General features: G+C 40.5%; 1 protein-coding gene across 1 annotated transcript in view; it reads right to left on the bottom strand.

Annotated features, from left to right (window-relative positions):
- The window catches only part of rnf11b (ring finger protein 11b), a 37,267-nt gene that overhangs the window by 2,092 nt on the left and 11,780 nt on the right, over positions 1-23,395 (bottom strand). The window contains exon 2 of the mRNA XM_078218551.1: positions 605-774. Within this exon, the coding sequence (XP_078074677.1) occupies positions 605-774 (170 nt within the window). The remainder of the gene's footprint in view (positions 1-604; positions 775-23,395) is intronic.

The raw sequence follows: 23,395 nt of genomic DNA, 5'->3' as shown, positions 1-23,395 counted from the left end.
ATTGTCTTGCAAATGGTGCTTTGAGAGCATCCAGAATACAATTAGAAAAGCAGTATATTCTCACTATGAATATTATGTTTAATATTTCATTGCTGCCAAGAGATAATAAATCATAACTTGTGGGTCTGAGTTCCAGAATGGAAACCATACTGATAGAGCCACAGAAAAAAAAAATGCAAAATAAAGATTAAAATTTAGAACAGTTCAGAAACACAAGTTAAAATGCTTCAGAGGGAATAAGAAAAAAAACAACAGGGAAAAGTTAACTCAGATTTAACACTGCAAGATTTAACACTACAAAAATCAGCATTCCACAGGTTAATCTGAAGTATGGTACTGGGAAATGTTAAACAATGACAGTACACCACTAGTGTTCCTTGAAGAGGTACAGAAAGTGGAAAGTGGGGAGGGTTTGTTCAATCATTTTAGCAATGGGTTCCAATTTTTGACACAGGACATTAATTTTAAGAATGGTTCTATACTAACAGATGGTGAGCTGCAATGCCCTAATAGATAGAGCAAAAACTATTTATTCCAGCAATCTTGGACTGAGATTAAGTAACCCATTTTAGAGATTTTCAAATTATGAAAATTCAAAACTCACTCTCTAATTTTCTTTTCTGATCCATCTCTTCCTGGGTCATAGACCCCTTTGGGGAGGTGCTGAATGAGGCCTATTCTCTGTGCTATTCTGATCTGTTCTTCTTCGGTAAGTTGAGTGGCTAGCCGGGTCTGACTCGGAGTAGGGTGATAAACAGGAACCTGAACTTGTTCCTAAGAAGAATAGTTGAGAGTAGGAGAAAAAGACACATTATGATCAGTGATGATGCTTCAATTAAGGTGCAATAATAATTCTAAGACACTAATACAGAATATAAAATTGTATTACATTATTTATGCTACCACTCACCGATGAAAGGACTTTAACAAAATTATTTTTTAATCAAGATAAAGCCAGTTATTTATACACGATAAAAACAAACATTTTTAAACCAAATAAATATTTGCTCAATAGTTTCATCCAATGGGCATCCCTTTAAAAAGTTAACTATCCCACAGCTTCCCATCTTTCGATATTCTGGCCAATCTTTATCCTTCAAAATCACAACAAAACAGATGACCTGGTCGTTATCTCACTGCTGTCTGAGAGAGTTTGCTGTGGGACTATTGGCTGCCTCTCTGAAGCCAACCTGTCCAGCATCAAAGTGCTAATTAGTCAAAACATGCTCCACTGGGCAGGACATGCCGTTTGTATGGCGAATACCAGACTCTCAAAGTGACTTCTTTGCTCAGAAACTGCTTGCTGGAGGAGACTCCCAGGAGCACAGTGAAAACTTTAGGAATGTCCTCAAAGCATCCCTGAAGTGATCAAACATCACTGGCAACTCACGAGAAGTTCCTAGCTTGAGACCAACCAAAATGGAGAAAGCTTATCTGGGAAAGCACCAAAGACAGAGATTCTATCGGAAGCACAGAGGCAAAATCAAGGCAGAGAGTGCACAAGCGTCCAAACACTTCTCTGTCCAACCCCACTTGCACCACCTGTTCCACATGAGGCAGAGTTTGCAGATCGCACATCGGACTTATCAGCCTTCTCTGAACCCATTGAACTGGAGTGAAAGTAAGTCACCATCAATCCTAAACAACAGTGACTACACTTTACTGCAGATGCTGGAAATCTAAAATAAAAAGTGCTGGAAATACTCAACAAGTCTGGCAGCATTTTTGGAAACTAAGGGCCCGATTTTACCATCGTGTTGCGCCAGTTTTTAGACACGGAAACTTGGTAAAGTCGGGCGGGAGGCGAGTAGCACGATCCGCGCCGCTTCCCCTTTTACCAACGCCTGAAAATGGTCGTGATCGGGACTGCGCCTGAAATGGGCACGACGGCCATTTAAATGCATTTGCATGCATTTAAATTGACTTAATGGGCTGCACGCCCAACCTTACCGGCACCTCCCCCTTAACCTTGCATTCGACAATCCAGATTTGGTGCAAAACAGACATGCTCCACAAAAGTCCGAATCAGGAGCTCCAGTTGGTGAGGAGGTAAATGCTGAGCATCTGACGGCTCTCTGCTTGAGATCAGTGGGGGGGGGGGGGGGGCGGGGGAGTGACGGAAGGTGTGGGTCTGATAGCTCTCTGCTTGAGGTCGGTGAGGGTTTTGGGGGGGTGGGGGGAGGGAGGAAGAAGGGGTCTGCTGCCTGTGATCAGTGAGGGGGGGGGGGGGGAGAGTGGGCCACAATCGATCTGGGTGGTGGGTGGGGGATAAGGGTAATGTTGTGGGAGTGGAGTAATGTCTGTGGGGGCTAGGGAGAGGCATTATCCGGCCCGGGAGGGGCATGGCAGGGGAGCAGCATTTCTATCTTTTTTTCTGCGCATGCGCAGTTGGAGGCGCCGATCAGAGCTGCAGGGTTTCGGGCACCCACAGGCATCCACAGCGCAATTCGGAATCGCTGATATTTTTTCAAGCAGAGTGTGTATGGGGGCACCTGAGAATGGGTCTAAAAGTCGAATCTGAAACACTCCCAGCTTCAAGTCTGCCCAGCACTTGGAATCAAAATGGTAAAATAGGGCCCTAAGTTAATGTTTTGAGTCAAATGTTCTGAAGGAAGGTAGAAATGTAATGGGCATATGCTGGTTAAGGGGTGGGGGGTAGAGGTGATTGGAAAGGAAGAACAAAAGGGAAAGGGCAGAGGGCAAGCGAGATTAAATGACAAAGATATAATGGAAAAAAAGGCAAATGAAATGGTAATGGTTATGGTGAAGAGACGGATCATTCGTCAACAGGCGAGTTCCAAAAGCAAAATCATGAAAAACGATTCCAATGGCACATGCCAAACAAAGCAGGATCAAATGGGGGTCAAAATTCACGGTTGAACTCGAATGTCGAGTCCAGAAGAGGTGTCTAAATGAAAGATGAGATGCTGTCCCTCAAGCTTGCACTGGGCTTCACTGGAACACCGCAAGAGGCCAAGGACAGAAATGTGAGCATGCGAGCAGGGTGGAGAATTAAAATGGTACATAAGCTGAAATCTGGAGTCATCCTTACAAACTGAGCCGAGGTTTTCCACAAAGCAGTCACCCAATCTGTTTTTGGTCTCACCAATATAGCGGGGCCTGCATTGTGATCAGTGATAACAATATGCTAATTTGAAAGATACAAATTGCTGCTTTACCTGAAAACATCTGTTTAGGGCCTTGGATAGTGGGGGGTGGAGGGTTTAAAACGGACAGGAGTTACATCTTCTGCGCCTTTCATCCCCATTCCATGTAATCATCCTCTACCCTATCCCAGACATTCCTTTTTGTTCTTACTCCCCCACTTTTGGTGCCACAATTCTCCCCTTCTTCAGTTCTGAAGAGTCATATTTGACTCAAAATATTAACTGCTTTGCACTCGCGATACAGCCAGACCTGCTGAGTATTTCCAGCACTTTTTGTTTAGACTTCAAAAGTGCACCATTGATTGTAAAATGAGACAATCTATGGTCTTGAAAAGCGCTGTACAAACATGTGTCTTTCTTGTTCAGTGGATTGATTTTTCATAATGGTTAGTCTCCTGTAAAGAAAATTATATATAGGTTTACGGTACTGTCCAGCAAGTGTTAAGTAGTAACTAAAGATCATGCTTAGAGAAAACTGGCTTCACCTTAAGAAGATGCTGAGCAGAAACGTCTACTTGCAGGATGGCATGGCATATAAAAACTGCCAGTTTCGCTCTGCAGGAGAGAATTCTGAATGACAGGTCTGGCAAGAGGCTGAGCTGACAAGTGAATGATTATTCTATTTGATCAGTGAAAGTAACTGAAACTTGTATCGTCCATAATTACTGCAATTGTCACAAGTTAACTCAGAGTTAGTGTAGTGTATTACTGTAAATTCCCAGTATCAAGCAACCTAACAGGTGTGTTGTAAATGTTTTGCTCTAAAAAAAATCTCTTCCCCAAGAAAAGCAGAATTACATTTAAAAGTTAAATAATTTATGCATTTGAATCAACAGATTCAACAAGCAAACCTTCATTTTTTTGCAAATTGCATTTGCTTACAAATAATATTACTTTTCTTTTCATAATGTTAGGTTGGGGTTTTTTGTTCAAGGCAATTCACAGGAAATAACCAAACTTACTAAGGTCTAGGAATTACAAGAGCAAATTTCAAACTGTGTTTCCCAGTCCTGTGTGCAGTTTTAAAAATTAGTGCATTAGAAACTGACCATGGCCCCCAGATCAAAATGATTATCTTGCAAGCTTCTGACAGAAACATGAGACCCTGAGGGCCTGTGGCAGCAGGAGCCATGCTGCATCAGTGTAGCATGCATCGGGATGAAGAAGACATCTTCGACCTTCGTGGAAATGGCAGCACCTCACCATGGGGCGGGAAGTGCACATTCATCACTTAGAGTTTGGAATAATAATTCCAGTTCCTCAACAGACTAACTTGCAAAATTGAGGTGAAAACTGTCGGGAAACTGCACAGAGGATAAATAAGTCGGTCTCTTCACAGCACTCCATTTGTGCTAGGCTGAAGAAATATCTACTGAAGCTCTGGGCCCATTAGAAGTCCTCCGAGCCAGGATTAAAATTAAGCTTTTTGATTTTAGACAGTGTCTATATTTTAAGGTATTAACAAGGTGACTACTTTACACCAATATAGAGAATAGTTCTGCAGTATTTTCATATCATTTTCAGTTATTTAAAATAAAGTTACCAGTACTTGGAAGTGGAGGGGAGGACTCAGATTGTTTTTTTTTAAATTTTGTAATAAGCTTATTTCTAGCTATATGTAAGCAAATTACTGCAGATGCTGGAATCTGAAACCAAAAGAGAAAATGCTGGAAAATCTCAGCAGATCTGGCCGCATCTGTAAGGAAAGAAAAGTGCTGACGTTTCGAGTCCAGGTGGCACTTTGTCAAAGCCACTGAAAAGAGCCTACAAAAAGCTCAGAACGAGCAAGCTGGGCATTAGCAGTATATTCCGAACATGGAACTTTAAACTTGAATTTGGAATTTGGGGCTGAAATGCAATTTCTAGTACAGCAGGAGATAGGAGGTTCTTTTGGCCATCGATAGTGTTGCGAATGAGACAAGCAAGGGTCTGCACAGGGGTCAGGAATCCTCTCAGCTGTAAAATATAACATTGTGCCTATTCCTTTCACAAATTTAAAATAACAGTTATGAATAGGAACCAAGGACCATAAATACAATGACTTTTGTAAACATAATTCAAACCAATGACAAAACAGAAGGACAAAGTTCTTTGCAGGAAAATTCATGTCAATTCTCCGAATCAAGATGCAGCCATTACACTTTTATAAAATATCTGTATAGTTTCCAACTTAACACAATAACACTGTTGCATCTTAGTACAGATAAATGTATGAATTCTGAGGAAGAGTCAAATCGGACAGAAAACATCAACTGTTTCTCCCTCCAGATGTTGCACGGTGGCACAGTGGTTAGCACTGCTGCCTCACAGCGCCAGGAACCCAGATTCTATTCCCGGCTTGGATCACTGTGTGTGTGGAGTTTGCACATTCTCCCCGTGTCTGCATGGGTTTCCTCCGGGTGCTTCGGTTTCCTCCCACAGTCTGAAAGACGTGCTGGTTAGGTACATTGACCTGAACAGGCACCGAAATGTGGCGGCTGGGGGTATTTCACAGTAACTTCATTGCAGTGTTAATGCAAGTCTTACTTGTGACTAATAAATAAACTTTACTTTGCAGAGATGCTGAGCTTTTCCTGCACTTCTTCATTTCAGATCACCAGCATTTCCAGCATTGTGTGTTTAACATGTGAATTTGCATACCTCTCCCTAAAAATGGTCAGAAGTGTCAATTATAGTCACTGCTTTCAAATAGGCTTTTATTTATAGACAAGTAATTTTATGCCTATTATACACCCACTCTCATTGATGGAACATAGTTTTTGAGTGCGTGTTAACATGCAAGTGGCAATATAACTTGGGGGTTAGATCAATATGACTGCCAAACACTGAAGAAAAAAATGCAGACCCTATTAAGTAATTTCAATCTTTGGCAGGTGGTCTTGAACTTTGCATAGCGTGTGCTACAAATTCAGCTAGTGCAACGTTGCTTGCTGCATTTCCTGGGTTGTTCATAAACATTTGTTTAACAACATAGACACTTTGACATATTGAAACTGAACTAGCCCCCTGCAAGTTATAACAGGGCAGTGCATTGCAATCTGTAGCAGGAGACTGGTAACTGTAGAATTAATTGCAGTATTAACAAAAAACAAACACTTTCTTTGATTAGATACTGGCAATTCTATTGTTGTGGTTAATCACAGCCTTCGTCATAGCTGAAATTTTTATGTCTGCAAAACATATCTTTAAAATCAAGTAACGAAATTTGCATTTGGCGGATCTATTTTAAGTTGATAAAAAGACAGAATCTCTTTTAGACTTTGACAGTCATTAGTCATGATGACTGCATTTTCCAAGCAGGGAGAAGGTGATTGTGCAAGATTTATTCATCTTGGCAAATGTCTTGATTTTGAATTTTTCTCTGCTCAGAATTGCAGACTCCCTAGGGACATTTTTGGACTTTTCAATCTGTCAGCAGAATGTTAAGATTTTGGTTATAACCACAGAACGAGAGATTTAATGTGTCTCAGATGACCAGACATGAGAAGAAACTTCCTCTCCAACTCCTTCGTCGCCTTGAAGTTAGGCCTACTACTCAATTATCATTTTAATGTGGAGGTTTACATTCCTGGCATGCTTCTCAAATTCTCCATCCCAGAAAGTGAACTAAAACCATTGAGTCTTATATCCTGCAATTAGCAAATTGTCGGGAGATTTTTAAAATAAAATATGTTTTTAAAATTTGATTTATTTTCCTTTTCTACCTTCTCAATCAAATCAACCCTTCCCTATTTCATCTGAAGGAATAAGAGATTTTGGGGATAGTGTGGAAGTGAAGGTTAGCAATGATCATACCAAATGACAGAGCAGGTTTGAAAGGCTGAATGGCGAACTTCTACTATTTTTTGTTCTTGTATAGCTAGAGTTCCAATATAGAAAACGGAAACTACTAATCCTCAAAGAGTTGGATCAATGCTCGGCTACGAAAGGATAGGGGAATTCATGTGATCAAATATAATGGTCCCTATGCTGTTGAGATGCAGAAGAGTGTAAAATAGATTACTTACCTAGTGGGACATGCATTCTGCATGACATGCACTCCCCAGGCATCGTAGCAGGTAGCCTAGTTGGATGGGTTTTGAAGTAAATTATGTGCTGAATGGGGAAATGCTTAGGAAATCAGAAGCATAAAGGGACTTGAGTCCTTGTTCAAGGTTTTCTTAAGGTTAACGGGCAGGTTCAGTCAGCAATCAGGAAGGCAAATGCAATGTTAGTATTCGTGTCGAGAGGGCTTGAATACAAGAACAGGGATGTACTTCTGAGGCTGGATAAGGCTCTGGTCAGACCCCATTTGGGGTATTGCGAGCAGTTCTGGGCCCCATATCTAAGGAAGGATGTGCTAGCCTTGGAAAGGGTCCAGAGGAGGTTCACAAGAATGATTCCTGGAATTGAAGAGCTTGTCTTTTGAGGAATGGTTGAGTACTCTGGGTCTGTACTTGTTGGAGTTTCGAAGGGGGGAATCTTATTGAAACTTACAGGATACAGTGGGGCCTGGATAGAGTGGACGTGGAGAGGATGTTTCCACTAGTAGGAAAAACTAGAACCAGAGGGCACAACCTCAGGCTAAAGGGACGATCCTTTAAAACAGAGATGAGGAGGAATTTCTTCAGACAGAGGATGGTGAATCTGTGGAGCTCTTTGCCGCTGTGGGAAACCAGGCCATTGAGTGTCTTTAAGACAGAGGTAGATAGGTTCTTGATTAATAAGGGGATCAGGAGTTATGGGGAAAAGGCAGGAGAATGGGGATAAGAAAAATATCAGCCATGATTGAATGGTGGAACAGACTCGATGGGCCGAGTGGCCTAATTCTGCGCCTATGTTTTATGGTCTCATGACTGCAGACATGAAAATTATAACCTATTTAAGCGTTCCTGGCTATGGTCTTCCACTCGTGACTCATACAAAGATTCAGCACCTGTGCCATTGCAGTTTAGCCTGAAGGACATGTGGAGATGGATGGGTGGAATATTAATCTGGTGAGGATAACAATCAAAAACAATCTGCATATTTCCACATTCTATGTGGCACAAAATATAGTGAGCCTATGCGGGAGACACAACATCTGTTGTCAAGGCCAATATGTCAAAGACATTGCTGGCCACTGCGGCTAAGTTTGGACAGTTGCATTTGGTAAATGTGAGAAGTGTTCCATGTAGATGCTTTGGATATGCCAAATAGCATCAGATTGAGGAGGTCCCCGAAGCAGCCATGGAATTGTTAGATGGGGTCTGTAACACGTGCTTTTCCTTGCAGCATTCAATATTTGCACATCTTAGAATACCAGTTATACTTCTGGTACTAAATAGGCTGTTTCGCAAAATAAAAAAGCATTATTTTTACATTTTTTCTTTTGACTCCAGAACTGTCGTGTAATTTAAAAATAAATTACACTAAGCTCTTACGTGATTAGCTCTGCCACATTTTAACACCAGTCAGGTTTGTCTTGGTCAAAATAAAACGATCGGGAGGAGGAGAAAGCCAGGCTTTTCAAGTTCAGCAACTCACAAAAGCTTCTTTGACAGCACTTTAAAGCCCACAACCTCCACCACCGAGAAAGACAAGGGCACCATATGCACAGGAACACCAGCACTTGCAAGTTCTGCTCCAAGCTGCACACCATTTTGACTCAGAACTGTCAAAATTCTGGAACTCCCCAACAGCACCGTAGATGTACCTACATCACATGGGCTGCAGCGGTTCAATGGCTGCAGCAGTTCAAGGCAGCTCACCACCACCTTCTCAAGCACATTTAGGCAAAAGATATTGTCCGAACCAATGATGCCCACATCCCAGGAATAAAAAAATGAACTGAACTTAGCTAGGTTTCAATGCATACATGATCAAAAACCAGATTTGCACCATCAAAGCTGTATAAAAACTATGCCTATCCAGTCACAGTAACAAAAGGCATCCAAAAAATTATATACTCAAGCAAATTATTGGGGAAAAAGTAGAGAAAAAGTGAAATATTTGTACATTTTGAAGTTAGAAAAAGTAGATTTGAGCAGTTCCTACACCATATAGTTTACTAAAGACAATCAGAAAAGTTCTGACAAGCCGTTTCTTGAAAGACTAACCAAGCTCAAAAAGCCCACTGAATTTAGAACAGAACAATGGGAAAAGCAAATTAAAAGAAAACAAATAACAAGGGAGATGTAATTTTAGCCTGGGAGCTAGAATATTAATGTGGAGTTCTACAAAGGTCCTAATTTCTGAATTTATTCAAAGGATCTGAAAAATCACAAAACATTAACCTGAACAAGCTTGCTCACCACATTGAGAGAGAGCAGTAGAGGCAGACACAACAAGTACATACAAAAGTGGGAGAGATAGGACAAGTGAAATAATAGCTTACACACATTAAAAAGATCGCGGGCCATATATATACACCAAGAAACTGAATCAGAACAGGTAAATGCAGAGTCTTGAAATTAAAGTTACGCACTTCACTTTTAATATGAGAATGTGGTGAAAAAACAAAAAAGTCAAACTGGATGTGAGAATATACAGTCATAAAACCAATTCTATACAAGTTATGTTTTCATGATGTGCAATGAATAGGCCACATCATATTTGGAAGACATTGGTCACAACACCTTGCAGTATGGAAGATGCCAACAAGTCTAATCTCAAGGGAATGCCTGATGAAGATTAATGCAGATTAAAGCTTTATAATCTATACAACATCAGAATCTTTTCAGTGCAGGTGATAGCCATTTGGCCAGTGTCTGATTGGCTCTCCAAATGAGTAACACACCTAGTATCATTCTCCTGCCTCCTCTCTGTAACCCTGCACATCCTTCCTTTTTAGGTATGTTGAATTCCCTTTAGAACTTGCCTCCACCACTCGAGCATTCCAAACCCTAACCACTCGCTGCATCAAAAAAGTTTTGCATGTTGCTTTTATTTTTACTAATGACTTCAAATCTGTGTCTTGTTCTTAATCCTTTCTCCCTAACTATTCTGTCCAGACACCTCAATTCATCTTCATAACTGAAGTTCCTCATCTCTGGAACCATAAAAATGCTCCTGTTTCCTCCCACAGTCCAAAAGGATGTGCAGGTTAGGTGGATTGGCCATGCTAAACTGCCCCTTAGTGTCCCTATATATATATAATCAGAGGTTAGGAGGACTAGCAGGGTGAAATGTGTGTGGTTACAAGGATAGGGTTACGGGGATAGGGCCTGGGTAAGAGTCAGTGCAGGCTCGATGGGCTGAATGGCTTCCTTCTGCACTGCAGGGATTCTATTATAAACTGTGCCCAGACATGGACAGAAACCCTATACCCTCAGATTAAAGTCTAATGCTCTCCTGATTTAGCTAACCGGGCTCAAGTACATAAAATATAAATGGTATAGATAACAGAATGCCACATTACTTCAAGTGCACAAAAAACCCGGATTGTACAAGCGAACCAAGTAAAAAAGATAGAATCAACTATATTCAAAATATTATGTCATAACTGGAGGTGGCAAAGTGATGATATTTGTTGATCTGAATTACTTTTCTTCAAATCTGACCAGATTCCAGAAAGTTCAGTGGAATAAGCTGTTTTGGATCAGTGCTGGGATCTCAACTATTTACTATCTATATTAATCACTTAGTCAAACAGACAGAGTAATCTATCCAAGTTTGCTGGCTAAATAATGCTAGGAGAAAATGCAAGCTGAGTAAGAGTCAGGGGCTTCAACGAGATATAGACAGGTTAAGTGAGTGGGCAACAAGGTGACAGAACATAATATGGGAAAGCGAGAGGAAGTAAAAACAGAATTTTTCACAAGATGTGAAACATTTAAATGTTGATCTGCAAGGAGACTGGAGTGTATTTGAAAAAGGAACACAAAGTTAGCATGCAAAATGCAAGACGATTCTAGTACAAGAATAAGGAAGTCTTTCTACAGTTGCACAAGGCTTTGGTAAGACAACTAGAATACTGTGCTGTGTATAGCCTTGGTCTCCATACCCAAGGAAATATGTTAATGCCTTGCAGGCATGAAATTCATTCCTGTGATGAGAGCTGCCCTATGAGAGACTGAGTAAATTTGCTTATACCTGCCAGGGGTTTAGAGGAATGAGATGTGATCTCACTATGCTTTTCAGACAATGAACTCCAGATCCCATCACCCTCTAGGTGAAAATCTCAATCCCCTCTAATCTTTTTGCCAATAATTGAAAACTTCATCCCTGCTTATTGGTTTCCCTTCAAAGAGATACTTTCCATCTGCTCTCTCCAGACCTCTGAATTTTATACATTTCAATTAAATCTCCCCTCAGTTTCCTCTGTTCTTAAGAAAACAAACCCAGCCAATCGAATTTTTCTTCATAAATTAAGTTTTCCATTCCTGGCAACATCCTCATAAATCTCCTCTGTACCCTCACCAGTGCAACAATGTCCTTCCTGAAATGCAGTGATCAAAACTGTACCCAGTATTTTAGCTGTTACCTAATTAGTGTTTTTGTACAGTTCCAGCATAACATCCTTGCCCTTATATTTTATGCCATAGTCAAAAGAGGAAAGTATCCCACGTGTCTTCATGACTACCTTACCTATTTGGCTGCCTTCAGAGATCTATGGATATGCAAAGGTCCCTCTACCCATCATCCTACAAATCAACTCCCACTGTTCGCAACCCCCTCAATTATGAATTTGTTACCTGCACAAAAGTGCTTGATCACCCAATTGCGGTTCATGACCCTAAATCTTTGACCATCCGTAATTTAGCATTTAAAACTTCTCACCTAAACATATGCTGGTCCTGAAATAAATGTCTTAAATTTAGAGACCGTGTTGTCTTTCCTAATAGAAAGTGCATACTAAGCATGTGCCATCTCCAACTGCACGTGATTTGCGGCCATTTACAGGTTACAGTAATTCCTAACCAATATTTTGCAGTACAGGTACAGGACAGCACTTTCTTAAAAATAAGTGAAGCAAAATCCAGCAGAAAACATCCCAGGAAAATGACGACATTTGAACAAAAATTTGCAGGCTTACATAGACTGAAAAATAGTGCAAGTGCTACTATGTTGGCTAGGGAATATGTCAATTAATCCACAATCAAGTTCGAAGGTCTGAAGAAAAAAATAAGGACTAGTATTATTCATAATGCCAGGTTAACTTTGTGAACAGGAGAGATCCACGCTTGGAGGAAATGAAAAAGTTACTCAACATATTGATAGAGTATCAAAAGAGGACCCCTAATTAATGGTCCAATCATTCAAAACGAAGTGCTTGAATTATACCAGCATATAAATAGTAAGGAGCGTGGTGCTGGTGTCGCCAGGGACAATAAAGGTGTTGCAGAAAATGCCTCTTCTTCGACTTCCAAAGGATTCTCAGCCAGCACAAGATGATTTAATCACTTTTAAAAATGTTTTGGGCTGCAAAATGTTAAGTTGATGGAGGAGACTGCTTCAGCTGACCATGTAGCTGCAGGAATATGTTGGGATGTGGGGGCAACCAGGCAGAGCAGGTCTTCATTGAAGAAGAAACTGGCCTGTTCTGGAAGATGCTGAATATTTTGAAAGAAAAAAAAGGTAGCTCCTGGTTTTAGTAGAAGTGCCAGGCTGCCCTTCGCTTTGTTGTGTCAATGCGGCTGGCTTTAAGTGTAAACCAATGCTGGTGTATAGGTCATGAAGCCCTTTCGCTTTTAAAGGGAAAAGCAAAACTCATCTGCCAGTCTTTTGGAAGTCTGACAGCAATGCCTGGGTTACAGGAGTGGTATTTAAAGACTGGTTTGCTAATTGCTTTCTGCCAAAGGTCAGGACTTATCGGAAGAAAAAGAACCTGTCTTTCAAGGTCCTACTAATCTTCAACAATGCACCTGGACATCCACACCCTCACAAAGAGCCCCCAAATATAACCACACTATCCAACCAATGGACCAGGTTGTCATTGCCTCATTGAAAGCTTATTACACCCATAAAAGTTTCAGCCACGTGCTTAATTTTATGGAAGCAGGTTCTTTGACCACAGTCCATGATTGTTGTCATCTTCTCATCTATGCTTATCTTTCTTGGAAGCCTCTGCTGAATCCCTCCAATTTCCACTTCTGCAACAGCACTCCAACAATCCTAATCAAAGACACAAATTGCACCATTTGTAATCATACTGCCCTATCCCTTCTCATCCTACTCAACCTCTCTGCACCCTTTGAAATGTCTGACCACCCCGTCCTTCTCCAAGCCTCTCCTCTGTTACCCACCTCAGTGGACTGCCCTTACTTGGTTGCACTCTTGCGTATCTGACCATTTCCTGCTTTGGCATCTCCGAAGGATGCTTGACTCCTCCTCTTGCTCATCTACAGGCTTGCACTTCGTAACATAATCCCAAGACATGGCATCAAGGTTTGCAAGTGACACCAAGTGCCATATTTCTCAGCTCCTCCACTACCTAGTCAATAGACTGTCTATTGACATCCAACCCTGGCTGAGCCACAATTTCCTCCACTGGGCAAATTGAAGCCATGATGAGCCTAGACCTCTGCCACAAATTCGACCCTAGGTGGCCAGTTAAAGCCGACTGCTTGCAACTTGTGTCCTGTTTCACTCCAAGCTTCCAAATCCTCACCATAACAATTCCAGTTATTCTCACAACGCAACTGCTGTCAAAACTCTCTGCCATGTTTTCACGATCGCCATGCTTGACATTCCATCCTCTACAAACTTCAGCTCATCCAATTCTGATGCCTATCACTTAACCCAAACAAAGCCTCACTCACCCATGCTCCATAACTCCTACTGGCTCCCAGACATCCCAAACCCCCACAATATTTTCAATTTAAAATTCTCCTCGTGTTTGTGTTCAAATCTCTTTGGCCTCATCTCACTCCATCTGTCAAAACTCTCGCAAACTTTATAACCTGCAACTTCCATTTCTCCAATTCGATCCTCTTGTGCAGCCCTTCTCATCTTGACATCGAAGCACTGCAATGCCCTCCACCTCCCCTTATTAATTGCACTGTTATAGCTGTGTCCATTTATACTCTTCTGAGCCAATGGTTATCATCTGTCTTGAACAATGTTAACAATTGTTAACAAGTCTTAATAATGGGGAGGAAGGAACTGAAAAGGTCTGTCACTTTGCTGAGTTGTCTTAAGAATAAAATTACATGCAGTAAAAGACTAACTTTAGACTCATTCTTCTACAATATACAATTATTGAAATTTACACCCTTCTTTCTTTAGACTCTTCATCAAGTCCATTTTGACCAAGTTTTAGTCACTATTCCCAATATGTTCTTTGGCTTGGTTTCAAAATAGAACACGGCATCCTTCTCGGAAATACTTAATGATATTTGTCAACATTGAAAATACCATAAATACTTGATGAACTGATTAAAGAATATGGATCATATACAGCAATTACCAATGAAATTAAACCAGAGACTAAATTTTTGGATTAATAAAAATTGCCAAATACTTATACTAAAATTAACATAATAGATATTCTTTGTATCCATCTGATCCAACCAGTTTCTCATGTTTCTTTTGAAAAAATATAGATGCGACTAGGTGCTTGAAAAAAATAGTTTTTGTGGCACACAACTCAAAGGAGCAAGGAAGCAGGGAACCAATCACCATATGATCTTCCTAAAAGTCAACCCTTGACTGTTGGCCTAAAAACACAGTTTTTCACAAATCTGGCTTTAAAAGTCAACCATAGTTTCTCAAGGATCAAACCACATTGTGATTAATGACTTATCAGTATAGTTCATTAATTTAAAGACCCACACGGACATTTAGATATCTTCCCCCCATCAATTCTAGCAGCAATCTCCCAGCCAATTGACAAGACTGTGCAGCACATGGTCAATCATGACCAGAAGTACCAATTCCTCAGCTCAAATTAAACTGGATTTAAAGTGGCAGAATGGCTTAACAAGGATTGGCAAAATGGTCATATCAGCCATGGAGTCATCTGACTATGCTCTCAGAGAGGCAAAGAAGAATCATACTCCAGGATTCAAAGCCAATGCCGGGCAGTGCACGATTCCCAAAAATCGTGATTTAAGAATCCATTAGAAACTAAATCTGGCACCTGAACTCTACAAAATAAATTGAATTCCGCCATTTTGTCATTCAATATGGAAAGAAGGTTTATCGATCAACGAGTTGAAAATGCGGATGAAAAGCTGATAAACTTTGACATGTCAGCAAACAAAAGCCGTACCAAGATTGGTGATAAAACCATCCTAGTCATGGGACGACATTTCACAGACACGGTTCCATCTTGTATGGTGGATAGCACAAAATTAAAGCCAATGGCAATATTCCCTCTCCAAAGAAATTACAAAAAGGCAGCATCATCCATATTCACAAGCAAGGCTGGATTGGTGAAGGTGGTTGCAAGAAATGGATCAATTGGTTTTGTGTAATTTGAGGACAGCGGAACTGTACAACAGAAAAGTTTGCTCTTCTGGGATACTGTGTGATGAGATGTGTATATTTTTATGATTATGCTTTCTGCGTAGTTAAAGAAAACTGTGTGTACATGAGAGTTAAACACTGCCCGGATTAATGAAACAGGGGGATGGTTACTAGAGACAGGTTGTCTATGAAGACCAAGAAATGAAAGATTAAGTTTGTGCATTTGTAATGAGAGGTTATGGTGGATTTAAATTACAAGTAAATAGGTTTGATTTGAAATTTGCATTGTGAGAATAGTAGAGAAATTGCTTTTTCAGCTGTTGAATTTCAAAAGGAAGTTCAGAGGTGACTCAGAACAGTTACATCTTACAGGGGTCTCGGGGGTAAACAGAGGAAGCTTTGGTAGAGTTAAAATATGAAACATTAACGATTTTTATATGTGGAGAAGTTGAGTTCAAAGACAATGGGAATCAGAAATCAAAGTGGAAAAGATATTTAAGGAAAGGGATTTTTAACTGAGTGGAGTTGCTGTGGGGAAAAGCCCTGAAGATCAACTCCTTTGTGTGGGATGCTGAGAAGCTATGAATGTTTTGAATTGGAGGCAACCATCCAATGTAAAGCCAGGAGAATCTTTAATTTAGGAAGCAGTTTGTTTCTGAACCTCTGTGGAATTTCACGAAGTGGCTGTGCCTGAGAAGTTAAGAGTATATTTATTAAAGTGGAACAATTCCTTGACTCAAGTAATATTTACTGGAGTTTTATGACTAAGAATCTATAAAGGGAGTCTTACTAAAAATACAGTTTGCATACTTTTAAATAGGCATGTTTTTTGGGGGTTTGTTCTGTCAGACTGTTTTAACTGCGCAACTTTTATCTTGTAAGCCTAAGTTTTTTACTTTTAATTTTTAACATTCTAATAGCATTACTGGAGTTCTATGCTTTGGAGGTCAGTGGCTCTTCCTCCTCATTTCCACAATTTAAAAAAAGGTCTATGATCAGCGAGGCAGACTTTGCTTATGGGTCTGGCTTGTTCATCATTATGAGGTGTGCTGATAACAACGTCATCCACAATACAGTGTGACATTAAGATCAATCAACTCCAATGTGGTAGTTATTCTTGGTGATCTTATGAATGTTGTACAGCCCTTGGATGTAGATGCAAATACACTGCTCAAGGACAGCATCATAAGTTGTGGAACAATTGGATGTTGAAAGTGAAAAAATATTCATTCAGGCCTGAAATATGCAAGCACCATCACTTGCAACATTTGTGTCAATGGAACACAGACACTTGGAATGAACTCAAACCTATATTGTCACAAAATTATTCCTAAAATGTGTAATATTGAATGTGCTCAACAATACCAAGGACTTGCCCAATGAAGTCAATAAGGAAGATCCAGTAATTAGTTTATTAGTCACAAGTAGGCTTACATTAACACTGCAATGAAGTGAAAACTCCCTAGTCACCACATTCCAGCACCTGCTCGGGTACAATGAATGATGTTATGCAACCAAGTGATTGGGATGGATGATTCAGTGAGTCAGATGGTGATCAGAGTGATTTTGAAGGATTTCAAGTGAAGTGTTGTAGTTCATTTCTTACATATTCATACTGCATTGGATGAATCATGTATAGATTATCATAAATGTTCATAATTCTTTAGTGTTGTTGGTTTCTACTTAATTACTTTGAGACAGTCTTTCTTGAATTTCACTTGGGCCCAAATCAAACACGCATGTCAACCCTGCGAAAATATTACCACTGTGAAATACGATCCCATGGTTTTTGACCTAAAAAAATTGGTCTCAAAAATCCAATTTTTACAAAAGTATATCTGATGGGCATTTTGTATTTACTTCTCTTTATACCTCTTCACTCACCAATAGTGGTTTGGGACTGGTGTGAGGGATAATACATATTCCACAAGGAAGGGAGCGAAGCCATTTAGCTGACCACGAAAATTCCTTCCACCGTTCTCTACATTCATTTAATTTTCTTCACAATCATTGGACAAGCTATCATGAAGTTATTCCACCCATTTAATCTCCTTGGAGAAACCTTGTACAATCTATCCAATCATGGACTGGATCTGATCCACTTAATCAGCTTGCACAGCAAACACTAATCACACGAAGAAAAAAATGTTCTTGGGACATAGACACCACAGTTAAGGCTGTCTGGTGTCAAGCTGCTGAAATGTTGTTGCTGTGCTCTCACAACGTTCCTAATTTTGTTTTGCAAATGGTGGAGACACGTTGTTGAATCAGGTAGCGAGTTACTGACTGCAGAGTACCTATGATTCGCTCTTGTGCCAATGAAGTTAATATGCTTCAGATCAATGTTGACTCCCCAAAATATTGAAGGTGGGCGCTGGTGACAGTGATGCCATTGAAAAACAGGCATGGACGGTTGATAATTTTGTTGGAGACATTGTCCTTGATCCTATGCAAGTGCCAGACAGTAACCGTACCATCTGAAGCCCTAATATTATCCATGTGCTACTGTAAACTACTCTGCTTCATTATTATAGTTGTGAACAACCTCATCATTTTGAAATCCTTAGTGAACGGCCTCACTAACTTTAAGACAGGGAAGATTTTTGAAGGAAGCTGACGACAGCTTAGGGAATAGTTTTGATTAATTCCTAGTGATACCTTGACCTACAATACTTGACCTCCAACAACCACAAACACCTTCCATTTGTCAAGTATGATTTCAGCCACTGGAATTGGATTTTCGCACTTTGTTGTATTAATTTCAAGAGACAATTGTTGTCACTGTTCCTCTCGTCTTGCAGGTGTGTCTGATCTATCATAAACTTATCTAATTTTTTAAAATTTCTTTCCAAAGTTCGTAGCTATTTGCTACGTTATTTCAAAGAAAGTTTTGTAAAAATAGTCCGAATCCTAAAGAAAATAAATAAAAATTCAGAATATTAATCTGTAACTACATTTCTACTGATTCATCCAGTAAATCTTAATTTGGCTGTTTTTGAAGAGAGGATTTTGCAATACGTAGGACAGCTGATACATTTGCAGGACAGCCAAGGTTATCAGAATTTCTTGTATGAGACATCATAAAAGTGCTCTGGGTATACTGGAAAGAGAAAATTCAGGAAAGCTTTATAAACTTGCAAAGATGGGCACTTGTGTGACCTCGGGAAGAGAAATCCAATGCTGGAATATCACTTCTAGCCCTCTATTGTCTTTCACCAACATATCGAAAAAACATGGTATTTGTTTATACTGATTCAAGAATTAATAATCAAATTCAACTTTAGTCGTCATTTACTTTTACACAAGTTACCAAATGTTGTGCTGGAAGAAAAAGGCACACAGGCTGCAATCCCTCTTAGGTTTTGTGACTGTACAGCAACCCAAACATCCCTGCAAAAAAATTAGAAATCACCTTTGCACTTGGGGGGGAAAAAAAGAGTGAACGTTAAATAAAAGAATCTTTTTATGAAGTAGATTCAATCCTCAGATACCTGGTGGTATACTTTATGACTTCCAAGCATCTGGCCTTAAACTGTAGACAACTGAAAAGTTACCAAATCCCTGGTACAGACAAGAACACATGAGAGTCAATTTAAGCAAACTAGTCTGTTGTCCAGTAATAAGGATAATGACAGCTTAGAATATGAATTGCAATACAAAAACCAACTCTTGAATGACAAGAGGGTAATTAGTAAAAATTGCCAGTAATGCTAAACTGCTCATCCGTTTAACTAGCAAGATGAAAAAATGGGTGCCTTAAATATGTATTACTTATACAAAGTACTTCAAATTCAATGTGATGAAAATTTGAATGTTTGAATAAGTACTTTATAATTATATAACTAAACTATAGCTTTTGACTAGCTCGCTGTTTTTAAAACTGTTTTTATCCATTCTTAAAATTACAAAGCCAATGCTCAGAGTGGACCGGGCAGACCCAAATCTTGCTTGGTCCAAAAAACCAAATTCTAACTGAATCCAATTCATGATCTCCACAAAGGAGACAAACAAGATCCAAGCTAACAAGATTAAATATTGCATCCCATCTTGGGTTTGATCGACGAAAAGGCCAAGTTGGTTAGATTGACAAGTGTGAAAGGACTAGTGACTGGATGCGAATTTTCATGGATAGGTTGTTTTTAAAGTTGCACCCAGATTGGCTTTTCACTTTAACAAAAGCAAAAGTCCACATCGCAGAGTGACGGATTCAGTGTGAAAGCATAGTTGGCCTGAAACTACTTTCTTTTAGTTGAATTTCTAATTTCAACCCAATAAAATCCAGTACTGAAAACCAGTATTGTGCAGAATATGTTCATTACAAGAATTTAATACAAGAAAAGAAATAGGAGTAGACATTTGTGCATGCTCCACCATTCAATACAACCAACTACAGTTGATCATCATCTACCTCAGCTCAAACTTCCCACAATATCCGCATATCCCTTAAGTATCTAAAAGTGTAAGTGCGTGATGAATATATGCAACATGCTAGCAATATTTTGAATTCCCACTCAAAATGTTTACACGTTTCAATAAAATGTTCACCATATGATGATTTTTAATATGAATGTGTTTCTGCAAAGTTTAAATAACTAGGACCAATTACAGGTGTACGGACTCAATTAGAGACATGCTACATTAAAAACGTACAACAAAGCAGAAAGCATGGGGCTCATCGTAAATCTCAGAATGGTAGGGGAAAAGGGAGGACAACACAAGATGCTCAACACCATCCAAGACAAAGCAGCCTGCCTGATTCCTACCTGTTCCACAGACATTCAACCCCTCCAACACTGACGAACTGTGCCAGCTGTGTGCACTATCTACAAGATGCACTGCAGGAACTCACTTGAGTTCCTTAGGCACCAAACCCACAACCGCTACTATCTAGGATGGTGAAGGGAATGGATGGGGGAGGGGGGGGCATGAAAACATACTGACAAGTAAAACCTAAAGGTTTCTTGGAGCAAGAGGATAACTAGACATGAAGGCCTTTTAGCGACCATTGAAAAAACCAAGTGGACGCAGAGAACACGAGTATGGATCTTTGACAAATACATTACATCGGTTTTCACAAAAGGGGGACAATATAGACTTTGCAATCAGGGAAGAGTAAGAAAAATTAGATGAACTTAACAGTGACATGAACTTAACATAGTAACAGAGGAAGCATTAAGGTGTTTAACATCTTTGAAAGTGGATAAATCTCCAGGTCCTGATGAAATGTAACATAGGGAGGCAGAGGGGATCTGACCATTATCTTCCAATCCTCACTGACTGCAGGCATGGTGCCAAAGGACTGGATAGCTAAAGTTACATTATCGTTTAAAATGTGAGAAAGGGATAGATCAAGTAATTACAGGCCACTAAGCCAAACCTTGGTGGTGGGAAAATTATTGGAATAAAATCTGAGGGACAGCATAAATCTTCATCAAGACACAGATATGGTCAGTACTGATTTAGAGATAATCATGTCTGGCTAACATGATTAGATTTTTTGAGCAGGTTACAAGGGTTGATGGTCATGCATCTGATCTAATATATATGCATTTTAGCCAGCGTTTTTGATGAGGTTCCACATGGCCGAACAATGAAAGTAAAGGCCCACAGGATCCAAGGCAAAGTGGCAGGTGGGATCCAAAATTGGCTCAGTGGCAAGAAGTCAAGGGTAATGATTAATGGGTGTTTGTGTGACTGGAAGTCTGTTTCCAGTGGGATTTCAGTGTTCAGTGAACTGCTACCTTAAGGAGGCGGTGTACATGCACACCTTGCTTTTTCCAGTATACTTCAATGCTTTTATTTGAATTTAGAGGGAATGATTAAGAAGTTTAGATTATGTAAAAATTGGCTGTGTGTTATTGTGAGGATAGTCAGATGGGCAGAAGAGTGGCAAATTGAGTTCATTTTGGAGAACTGAGGGAATGCATTTGGGGAAGTCAATCTGTAGCCAGCTTTCTGTTAATGCTGCTAAATTTAGATCTTATAAAATTGCTTCCAATTCCCCAAGTTTGAGTCGTAGAGGTCTACAGCACAGAAAAGGCCCTTTGGCCTATCATGTCTGCACTAGTCAAAAACAACCACCTAACTATTCTAATTTAATCTTCCAACACCTGGCCACACAGTCTTGTAGGCCTCAGCATTGCAAGTGCACATCTAAATACCCAAATGTTATGAGGGTCTCTGCCTCCACCACCCTTTCGGGCAGTGAGTTCAGACTCCAATCACCATCAGTGAAATAATCTTTCCTCACAATCCCTCGAAACCTCCTGCCCGTACCTTAAATCTATGCACCCTGGTCATTGATCTCTCCACAAGGGAAAACGTTTCTTCCTGTCTATCTATGCCCCTCAATTTTATACATCTCAATCATGTCTCTTCTCAGTGTCCTCTGCTCCAAGGAAAACAACCCCAGTCTATCCAATCCCTCTTCAGAACTAAAACTTGCCAGCCCAGGCAACATCCTGGTAAATCTCCTGCGCATTTTTTCAGTGCTATCACCTCCCTTCTATAGTGTGGATTCCAGAATAGTCTAGCTGTGGCTTAACTGCTTTTTACAGTTCCAATATAACCTCCTTGCTCTCAAACTCTACACCGGGGCTAATAAAGGCGAGTATACCTTCATAACCACTTTATCCACCTGAACTGCTACCTTAAGGAGGCGGTGTACATGCACACCAAGGTCCCTCTCACCCTTGGTGTTTCCCAGGGTCCTTTCATTCATCATATATTCCCTTGCCTTGTTTGTCTTGCCCATGTGAGGTCCAGCAGAGGGTAGCAGAGCAGTGACGCTGATTGGCTGTCGCGGGGAAGTTTTCCATCAGCTCAGTCACTGCTTCCAAATAGTGGTTTGTGGAGAAGCTGTTGTCAACGGACAGTTAAACCCCAAAGACTACTTCAGTGTTTAACACCCTCTCTTCTCTTCTAACCCAAAACAAAAGTCACTGTGAGGATGACAAGTAAGGGAAAGGCGAGTTGAGATTCTCTTATCCTTTTAACTGTAAAAAGGGCAGTATGGCAGTTAGGGCAGTGGTATGCTCCTCCTGCCAGAGGTGGGAAATCAGGGAGCAAATAAGTATTCCTGACAACTTTGTCCGCAAGAAGTGTGTCCAGCTGCAGCTCCTCACAGACTGCATTGTTCGGTTGGAGCAGCAGCTGGATACACTGCAGAGCATAAAGGGGGCAGAGAGCGTGATAGGCACTACTTACAGGGAAGTTCTCACACGACAGGTTGTCAAGTAGATGGGTGACTACCAGGAGAAGCAGGCAGGTAGTGCAGGAGTCTCCTGTGGCTATTCTCCTTTCAAACAGGTATACCTTGCAGGGGAAAATACCAGCAGCAGCCAGGCCTATTTCTAGACTACTGCCGGTGCCACATGCTACTGAGAATAGGAATAGGAAGATTAGGCAGATGAATGCGTGGTTTGAGAGCTGGTGCAGGGGGCAAGGATTTAGATTTGTGGATCATTGGGATCTCTTCTGGGGCAGAGGTGACCTGTTCAAGAGGGACGGGTTACACCTGAACTGGGGGGGGACTAATATCCTGGCGGGGAGATTTGCCAGAGCCATTCGGAAGGGTTTAAACTAGTTTAGCAGAGGGGTGAGACCCAAAGCAGTAGGGAGACTGAAGAGAAGGTTGAGGACAGCACTGAAGTTAAAGAGAGCACATTAAATAGTAAAGGCAGTGTCAATAATCCTAGTACTAGACAGGTCAGGCAAGAGTAGAGAGCAAGGAAAGTCCGGATTGAACTGCATTTATTTCAATGCAAGAGGCCTGATGGGCAAGGCAGATGAACTCAGGGCATGGATGTGTACATGGAACTGGGATATTACAGCTATTACTGAAACATGGCTAAGGGAGG

This window comes from Mustelus asterias, chromosome 8, assembly GCF_964213995.1.
Source record: "Mustelus asterias chromosome 8, sMusAst1.hap1.1, whole genome shotgun sequence".
Taxonomy (NCBI): domain Eukaryota; kingdom Metazoa; phylum Chordata; class Chondrichthyes; order Carcharhiniformes; family Triakidae; genus Mustelus; species Mustelus asterias.
Note: the sequence above shows the minus strand (reverse complement) of the source record. Positions and strands in the feature narration are given on the sequence as shown.